General features: G+C 40.0%; 1 protein-coding gene across 1 annotated transcript; it reads left to right on the top strand.

Moving 5' to 3' along the window:
- Positions 1-950: 950 nt before the first annotated feature.
- Positions 951-3,888, top strand: LOC310775017 (nuclear factor 7, ovary-like; the record flags this gene model as incomplete). The annotated part of the gene is made up of 1 exon (XM_083635093.1): positions 951-3,888. The coding sequence occupies one exon, from the start codon at positions 951-953 to the stop codon at positions 2,373-2,375; it is 1,425 nt and encodes a 474-aa protein (XP_083491219.1). The 3' UTR covers positions 2,376-3,888.
- Positions 3,889-10,296: the final 6,408 nt, after the last annotated feature.

Below are 10,296 nucleotides of genomic sequence, written 5' to 3'. Positions count from 1 at the left end.
AGTGTAGTAACGCTAAGTGTAGTGTAGTAAAGTGTAGTCTAGTGTAATGTAGTGTAGTAATGCTAAGTGTAGTGTAGTAAGTGTAGTGTAGTAGTAAGTGTAGTGTAGTGTAGTAACGCTAAGTGTAGTGTAGTAAGTGTAGTGTAGTAGTAAGTGTATTAAGTGTAATGTAGTGTAGTAGTAAGTGTAGTGTAGTGTAGTGTAATGTAATGTAGTGTGTAGTGTAGTGTAGTAAGTGTAGTGTAGTGTAATGTAGTGTAGTAACGCTAAGTGTAGTGTAGTAAGTGTAGTGTAGTAGTAAGTGTATTAAGTGTAATGTAGTGTAGTAGTAAGTGTAGTGTAGTGTAATGTAATGTAGTGTGTAGTGTAGTAAGTGTAGTGTAACGTAGTGTAGTAGTGTAGTGTAGTAAGTGTAATATGTAGCCTGCTTCTGTAGATGGCTAGCCATCTACATTATGTGTGTCAGTCCAAAGTACAAAACATTGCCTGTATAATATTTAACTGCAGTAAGAGGCGGAGCAACACTGGAGAGACCGGTTTTTCAACGTCACATTCCTGAAGTGAAACTAAAGGTAACTCAGAGCGACAGCACTGCTGCAGTTAGAAGAGTCTCTCTCTTTCTCTCAAAAGAAAAATAACGTTTATTATCAGGCCTTTTCTCAACAATACAGCAGAGTCTTACTCATACACAGGTGAGTACAGCAGATATTTACTGTTTAAACAGAGAGCAGTGTCACATCAAGCTGTATCTATGGTAGCTTTCCTGGTTTCTTTTTGCACTGATACTTGTAAAATGACATTTTCAGTGAACTGCAATTTAACTACATAACTCAAAATTACTTTTGATAATATTCCAATAATTCAACTGATATATTTTTAATATGGATATTCAAGAATTATGTATTACAGTATAATAATTTCACACTTTCACTTTTGGTCTCAGTGTAGATATGTCTGGTGCCAGCATTCTCCAATCTGAAGATCAATTTCTGTGCTCCATCTGTCTGGATGTGTTCACTGATCCCGTCGCCATACCATGTGGACACAACTTCTGCAAAAACTGCATCACACAGCACTGGGATATTAATGGAACGTGTAAGTGCCCCATGTGTAATAGGCTATTCTACACAAGACCTGAGCTACAGGTCAATACTTTCATATCTGAGATGGCTGCTCAGTTCAGAATGTCAGCTCAGATGAAAGCCAGCAGCTGCCCAGACCAACCATGTACCAAACCAGGAGAAGTTCCCTGTGACGACTGCACTGGGACCAAACTGAAGGCCCTGAAGTCCTGCCTGGTGTGTCTGTCCTCCTACTGTGAGACTCACCTGGAGCCTCATCACAGAATCAAAAGCCTGAAAAAACACAAGCTGATTGATCCTGTGGACAACCTGGAAGACAGGATGTGTGATGAGCATGATAAACCACTGGAGCTGTTCTGCAAGACTGACCAGGTGTGTGTGTGTCTGCTCTGCACTGTTTTAGACCACAAGTCCCATCAAATTGTTCCTCTCAAAGAAGAATATGAAGGAAAGAAGGCTGAGCTGAAGAAGACAGAGGCTGAAATGCAGCAGAAGATTCAGGAGAGACGACTGAAGATTCAGAAGATCAAACACTCAGTAGAGCTCAGCAAGGGAGATGCAGACAGAGAGATAGCTGACAGTGTGCGGGTCTTCACTGCTCTGAGGCAGTCTGTGGAGAGAGGCCAGGCTGAGCTAATTGAGACGATCAAAGAGAAGCAGAAAACAACAGAGAAACAGGCTGAAAGCTTCATCAAAGAGCTGGAACAGGAAATCTCTGAGCTGATGAAGAGAACCGCTGAGATGGAGCATCTCTCACACACTGAAGACCACATCCACCTCCTCCAAAGCTTCCCATCACTGAACACTCCACACACCAAGGACTGGACAGAGGTCAGTGTCCATCGTCCATCATATGGGGGGACTGTGATGAGAGCTGTGGCTCAGCTGGAGGAGACTCTCAGTAAAGAGATGGAGAAGCTGCTTGAGGCTGAGCTGAAGAGGGTCCAGCAGTATGCAGTGGATGTGACTCTGGATCCTAATACAGCACACGCCTGTCTCATCCTGTCTGATGATGGGAAAGAAGTACATTGTGGTGATGTAATGAAGAATCTCCCAGACAACCCAGAGAGATTTGTTGGATGGTTAAGTGTCTTAGGAAAGCAGAACTTCTCAGGAAGATTTTATTATGAGGTTCAGGTTAAAGGGAAGCCTAAGTGGGATTTAGGAGTGGCCAGAGGTTCGATCAACAGGAAGGGAAACATCAGAGTGATCCCAGAGAAAGGCTTCTGGGCTATATGTTTGAGGAATGGAAATGAGTACAAAACTCATGCATACATATTTTTTTTCAGGTAACGGTTATAGCCATTATAATGCTGTTGTTGTTGTTGTTTTCAACCATGGACTGTATATATAAATCTGGACAATGCGAGCTGATTGGGATTTGATAGCAGAAAATGAGGCTTGAATCTCCCGCTTCCTGCTCATCGTTGATTGGTTGAATAGTTTAATTCTACACGGAAGTAGGGGAAAAGGGGGCGGCTGCCGGGGAAGTTTCCGAATTTGCCCTGTCTCTCTTATCGCCATAATGCATTATAGGTAGTAAAATGCCACTGAATGACCAAATTGATTTAACTTTTAACCATTTCGAGTAACACTGTCTCCATACTGTCGCAGCTTTGGTTAGTTGTTTATAACGTGACTATATTTATAACGTTTATAGACGGTTTTATCTTGACAACAAAAACATTCAAAATTGAACCCCAGCTCACTTCCTGTTGCAGTGTTTGCTATGGACAGAAAAGGGGAAAAAACCATTAAAGTGGAGGACTGACCATTCCGTGAAAACTGTCTATAACGTACTCCGGTTTCTGGTCTGAATCCAATGGTCTGAATACAGAGAAGGCTTAAGGCTTTATCTAACGGTATAGATAACGTTAAATGGTCCGCCATGTTATGAACGTTAGATGTATGGTATCTATATAGTTACGTGTGTCTACTAACATTATTAAAATATCATAAAGTAACGCTATTTTCTGATAATTTGCTTAACTATTACTTGCTATCTGATGCCTTGCGGCACATAGCTGCCTCTACCGGTCAGAAGTATTACTGCTCTTATTATCCGATGTTTGTCGTCAATTTTCCTCGAAATGGGGCTATAATTTAGAAAACGGAGCGTGTGAGAGCATGAAAAAGACTTTAAATTGTTTTTTCAGACCATACTCATTTGGAAAGTGTTTATTTAAGACATAGACCGAGAGAGAAGTTGGCTCGTTTCCCATAGAGTTGAATGCATGGACACAAACTGCGCCCCCCACTGGCCATTTGAAAAAATGCAATTTCTGTTTTCAACAACAGAAAAAACACTTCAGACTTGTCTGAAGCACATTTAACTCATTGAGTGCCAATGACGTCGATCGGCGTCAAAGTAAATAGTAACGATGAGTGCCAATGACGTCGATCGGCGTCAAATGCGTTTTTTGACGGTGGGACGTGGATCAAAGCCTCCTGCATCTCCTGTACAAATATTGTAGCTATTGAAGGTGTATAACCTATTTTACGGACCCATTAGGTGGCGACAGTGCTCTCCAGATTAGAGAAAGGTCAGGAAAACAGCAGGAAAAAGCCGTGATGAAACGGAAACCGCTCATGCTGGAGCCAGAGCCGTATAGATTGCTCTGACTGGAGCTAACGTTAGCTGCGAACAGCAGTCAATCCGCGCCCACAACTGAGCCCCTCTGTCTCTGCTGCATAGTTTCTCCACACGATTAGCCGCCAGAAAAGCAGCACCCGACGCCGAAGGGCCAAACCATTCTCAACAGTCCGGTTTGGCTTTTCGGTGTCGCGCTGGGAGCCGGCGCTCCGAAAATAGACGCTGGGTGCGTGAGGCTGTGTGTTAGTGTGGGGAGGAGTTTGCAGCTGAGGGGGGGGAGAGGGGGGTGGGGCACGCAGGGCACCACACAACTACACCACGTCACTACATCAGAAAATATTAGCTTCAGAGTCAGTGAATGTGCTTGAAATGCTTCATTTCACAAAAGGCTGAATATCTCAGCTTCTAATTTGAAACGTCTGTTTTGCTGAAAACAACCTATCTTCTCCGGCTGATAACTAAAGAACGGAAAATGGTATCAATAAACTTTTTTTTGCTGATGATACAATATAGTCTCCTCGTTCTTTGTCCGTGTTCGGTGTTTACATAGTAATATCACACAATATTCTGCGGGCCTCGAGAAATCACTGAAAACGCTCTGAAACTCTGGCACTGGGAGCGTCCGTTCTCCAAAAGTGGCTGGCACTCAATGAGTTAAAGATGAATTTTTCTTTCAACGAAGGCTCTCCACAGAGACAAGTTAGACAAACTCCCTGTCAGTGAAAAAAATCCCAGTAATGTATCTTGCCTCTTTAGCTTTCTTCTTCTTGCCAAAAATGATCATAAAAAAAAGATATTTAAAGTTAAAGACATGTCCAGATTCTGGTTAATATAGTAAATAATGTACTTTTCTTTATATCCTGATTTTCTTTTATGTATGATATTACTTGCTGAAGCAAACACATTGGATCATAAAAACCTACAATGTACATATACTGAGCATTTTAATTCTACACAATTAGTAATGAGCATTTTATTGAAAAATAAATCATTCTGCAATCTACTGTATGTTTCTCAAATTAAAATACTTTACTTGAATAAATAAAAGCATATAGAAAGAGCTTGTAAGGTTACATGACTGTTATTTTCCTGCATAGGGTACATAAATTATTTAATGTTTGACTGATATAAACAACACGTCATGAGATTAAAAACGCAATGTTCTCAGTCATTGTTGCCATGAGCTGTGGACCTCCAATATGGCCACCAGAGGGCACCCTCTATCTAACACACCTAAAGCCCATGGCACACCAATGAAACATTCTCCAACAACTGCTAAGATGGAGAATGTTTGATTGGTACTACATACAACCATACACACATCTCAAGAATCTCAAAAAGGGGAGGAAAAAAAACAGTATATGATAGGGGTGTCACGATACACTAATTTCACGATACGATACGATACACGATATTGGGTTCACGATAACGATACGATACGATATTTTAAGAATATTCTTTTTAACAAAAGTAAATAATTTTTATGTATTTATTTATCATTTATTTAACCATGTGAGTCCCGTTGAAATCGAAAGCTCTTTTCAAGGGAGCCCTGGGAAAATACTGGAAAAATAGTCTTTCATTTGAAATACACAAAATACAAAACAAATGCTGTTTTTGGAAATTGTTATTATAACTATAAAACAACATGGAAGATAATGCTTCTCTTGCAATAGAATGTGTCACACTGTCACAAACTAAATGTTTGTTGCATGGTGAAAGAAAAATAAAGTATACAATAGGGATGTTCATCAGTTATCGAAAATCGATAATTGATCGTTAAGGAATGGAATCGATCATGTGGAATTTTTATCCATTTTGTTATTATTTTAAAAAAAATAAAAGAAATTGCGGACTAGGTTTGGGTGGAATTCGTTCCTCCTCACCCCACTCCATTGCACAGCCGACTAACGTGAGGTGGAGCTTCATATAGTCTCTAGTTTTCTGGCTGGGCACGGGCCTTTGTGCCAACAAAACTGTTTTAAACATGGGGAATTCACACCGGCATGCGCCGGGGACAGCAGAGTGTTGGAGAGGAGACACAATGAAATAAAGAGTTAATTGAGGAGAACACGTTGTCTTTTGTATTTTCTGCCATAGGCATTCATTTTGTAAATATATATATATGTTAAAAATAAATTATTAATATGATCGATAATCGGTAATTGATCGTTAATTTTCCCCGATATTCGATTATGGAAATTTTTCTAAATGAACATCCCTAGTATACAATCTATTTTTTAAATAACTCATGCTCAATGGTCCCTAAACTTATGTAATCTTATGTACCCCTTGAGCTGTTTCGCCATTCCAGTAGTAGTCTACCCCCTCACTCATGCATGTTGATTCTGCTAAATTTGTTCTATTACTATTCAGGAGCAAAACATTTTTTTTTTTTTAACGATATCATTTTTTTCTGACGATACGCATATCGTGACGTTTCGATATCGCGATATATCGTGCGACGAAATATCGTGACACCCCTAGTATATGAAGATGAGGAAATCAGAAAGGCATAATTCAACCGATGTTTAACAGTTATCCATAAAAGTTACATAAGGGGTCCATATTTTATCATACATGTCAAGCTTTCCTTTAATTTTATAATACAGATGATCAAGAGGAATACAGCCTGACATCTCTGCCTTCCACTGAGACAGTGTTGGGGGATAGGAGGCCTTCCAGCCAACAGCAATAAAAGAAATTGCAGCAATAAATGCAAGATTAAAAAATTTCCTTTGGTGGCAATCACCAACATTAAAGTTGCAGAGTAAACAGAGACGAGGAGTGGGCGATTAAGTTGCAAGCATGATGAAATAACAAAACATATTTCCTCCCAAAAGGGGGTCAGTTTACAGCAAGACCACAGCATATGCAAAAGCGAGCCCCTTTGTCACGGTGAGTAGATGGTGTGATGAATGGACCCAAGTGCAGACAACAGCAGGAGGCGAATGATGAGTAAACCAAAAACATATATTTAATTAAATAACAGGTAACAAAGACAGGTAACAGGGACAGAACACACGTGAACTTGATGATGACCAGACAAAGAGTGAGAGGTGAACAGGAACCTAAATACACAGAGGGAAGTGATTACACATGGGGAACAGCTGAGTGATTACAAACAAGACACAGACTGGAGACTAACATAGATCTGCTGCACCTAGACAGTGAAACATGAGGAACCTGAGGGGACTTGAGACATAGGGAAAGTCTGACAGTCACAATCATGAAACCTTTTGTCTCTTGCACCTCCAGCACAAAAAGGACATTTCTGAGTGCATGGCATGACATTTTTCTGGGGTATAATATGTTCTATGCACAATCTTGAATTGTAAGAGTTTGTGTGTCCAGTTGTATGAGCCAGAGTGTATATTTGAACAAATCTGTATCCATTCCTCCTCATCAATGTTTTCCTCAATGTCGCCTTGCCATTTTTCCTTAGTAGAAAGAGTATTGTCTGGAAAAGCCTCCATCAAACCTTTGTAAAGTCTAGATAATAATTTAGTTGATTTCTCTGATTGTCTTAGTATTTTCTCTATTACAGAGGCCTTTGCTTCCTCCAGTGTTTGCTGAGTGGACTGAATAAAACCTCTTAATTAGGCATCTTTCAGATCCACCGTGTTGAACCAGTCGCCTGGTTGGACCAATGTCCAATGCAGATGCATGTTATAAGGTATTCAGAACATGTCTTTTTACAAGCCTCTATAATTATAACATATTTCTAGGTATTGAAATATCATCAAGATTGCCATAGGAATAAAAGTTATGCTGGTAACGTCAAAAATCAATGTATTGCTCTGTACATATTATCAAGTGACCCCTATTTTGAAAAATGTCCAAGGTCAGCAAAGGTCAGCAGCGGGAAATGTGTTATCCTACTATCCTACTATATAGAATGAAGGAAACTGTCTGCGGCACATTTATCTCTGCAGCTAGTTGGCCAATCACTCTGAAACTGCACATGGGTATAGAGTATTGTTATTATATAGATATTTATATATTATATATAGAGTATTGGCATAAGATGGAACTGACGAAGCAGATTTTTTCATTTTCCCATATGTAAGTTTTGCTACACAATGGGCACACACACACACACACTGCAAATGGGCGTGCCATTGATAACAGCTACACACTAGGGCATTCACAGACTAGTCGACTAGTAAAACCACTAGTCGACACTGTGCTTAGTAGTCGACTAGTCTAGTCTTTTTTTATATCTTTAAGAAAGAACATGAGGTATTTACATGACATACATGGACTATCATATCCCATATCCCCCACAAAGAACATCAAAACACAACAAAACAAAACAAGAAAACTGCATAAGATACACAATAATCCAAGAACAAACAAGACTATTGGACAAACAACCAAACAAAAACAATGCATTCAAAGTAAATACATAGATCTTGCCCTGTTGGCAGCTAGGAAATGCATAGCTTTAAATTGGAAAGCATCCAATCCCCCAGCTGTAGTTCACTGGTGGAATGAACTCTCAAGCTACCATACGTTGGATAACATTTACTACAAGAGCAAAGGCAGATTCTTAGACATCCCCAAAATATGGCAACCACATACAGAGTTTGACTTTAAGAACTTTTTACCCCAGTGTCATTAGGCTTATCAGGATAGGAGCTGAATGCATTGTTTTTGTTTGGTTGTTTGTCCAATAGTCTTGTTTGTTCTTGGATTATTGTGTAGGCCTATCTTATGCAGTTTTCTTGTTTTGTTTTGTTGTGTTTTGATGTTCTTTGTGGGGGATATGGGATATGGGATATGATAGTCCATGTATGTCGTGTAAATACCTCATGTTCTTTCTTAAAGATAAAAAAAAAAAAAAAAAAAGTTTTTAATTAAAAAAATAAATAAAAACGACTAGTTGACTAGTCGACTACCTTTAGCGACGACTAGTCGACTAGTAAAATTCACTAGTCGTGAATGCCCTACTACACACATTCTCACCTCCCACAGAAACTCTGAAGCAACTCCAGTCCGGTGGAGCAGTGGTAGCGCTTAGAGCTGCCGAAAATAATCGATTCAGAGATGCATCGCGATGCTTAATAGGACGATTCTGAATCGATTAACAAATATCAAAAATCAATTATAAAAAAAAAAAAAAAAAAAAATTATAATCAAATAAAATAGAATGTAAGTACATGCAGTTGTTTATTTTAATTATGGATCATAATACAATGCAATTCCAAATGCACTTTTATTTTAAAAGTAGCCACACAGTGAGAAAAAAGAAAGTGAGAAAAAATAAATCATGTATTGCGGAAAAAGTGATGCATCGATTTAAGATGCATCGTATAATCGAATCGAATCGAATCGTAGACTTGTATAATCGAATCGTATCGAATTGTGAGATCAGTGAAGATGCACAGCACTAGCGCTGTCACCTTACACCAAGAAGGTCCTAGGTTCGATTCCCACCTGGGACGCTGTGGTGCTGGGGCTCAAGTGCCCATGGTGCCCAGGTGGGTTATCTCGTGGTGGAGTTTGCATGTTCTTCCCATGCTCCCCTGGGAATTCCTCCCCATATATGAACGCCCACTAAAAACGTCCAAGAAGATCACCACCTAACCAGCGGCGACGACAGAAGATGGTCCCCAGGCGCTGTACGCTGTAGCTGCCCACTGCTCCTGGCTGTCCCCCGGAGGAAGGGTATGCCATGTCGGGGTCAAAATGAGCAGAGACTGTGAAGTCGCACAAAATCTTGTTAAAAAAATGCATTTACGCTTCAAAAGTGATAAAAGTGGTCCTAGTTTGTGAAGATTATCTTGCTGAACACAAACTTGTGTTAACCAGACCTTATTTCATGCATTTAACCGAAATTCCGATACAAAAATCAGTCATGCCTGCGGTACACTATTGATTGGTTGTGGCAATAAAAATCTACTGTATCCAAGTCAAATGTACTATTATTAAAGTGAAGTTGGCTTGGAAGTGGATGCAGTCATGAATTCTTGACATTATGTAGGTAACTCCAAAGTGCATGTTTCCTTGTTAAAGATTAAGTATAGCATAAGTGCTGATCCTTGCATTGTGAGGGGGTTGATGATGGGACAGTTTTGCAGCAGAATGAACCCGATGCATTTTGGCTCATTTCCACCACATTTTACAGGCCTGCACAGCTCGTCACCACTCGGCTCTACTTGTTTCAACCGGATGGACGTTTTGCTTCCACCGCTGGTCATCTGGTCCCGCCCACCCCCGCCCACACCTGGTCGTCATAGCGACCGCATATCTGCCCTCCGCCTATAACCGAAGTAGGCTATAACACACACATGGGCAACATACGGCCCGCGGGCGCCCCCTGTGTGGCCCGCGATGGAATTGCATTTTTTTTTTTTTTTACAGTGCACCTGAACGCAACATGCAAGATACCCGCTGAATAAGTGTCCAAATGTTCATGTCATTCTGGCCAATACTCTTCTGTTATAGCATTTCAGTCTGGAATATGGAATATCTTTCAATAATATTTATGACTAAAAGGCTAAAAGTAATCTCATGTGTAAGAAATGACTGTTCTACATTGAAGTAGAAATTTAAATAATTGACTTGTTGGTTTTGGATTTATTTAGCTTCGAGAGTGCATTTTTGTTCTTGTGTGAC

This window comes from Poromitra crassiceps (assembly GCF_964638095.1).
Source record: "Poromitra crassiceps genome assembly, chromosome: 1".
NCBI lineage: Eukaryota > Metazoa > Chordata > Actinopteri > Beryciformes > Melamphaidae > Poromitra > Poromitra crassiceps.
This window is presented reverse-complemented; position numbering and strand designations above follow the sequence as displayed.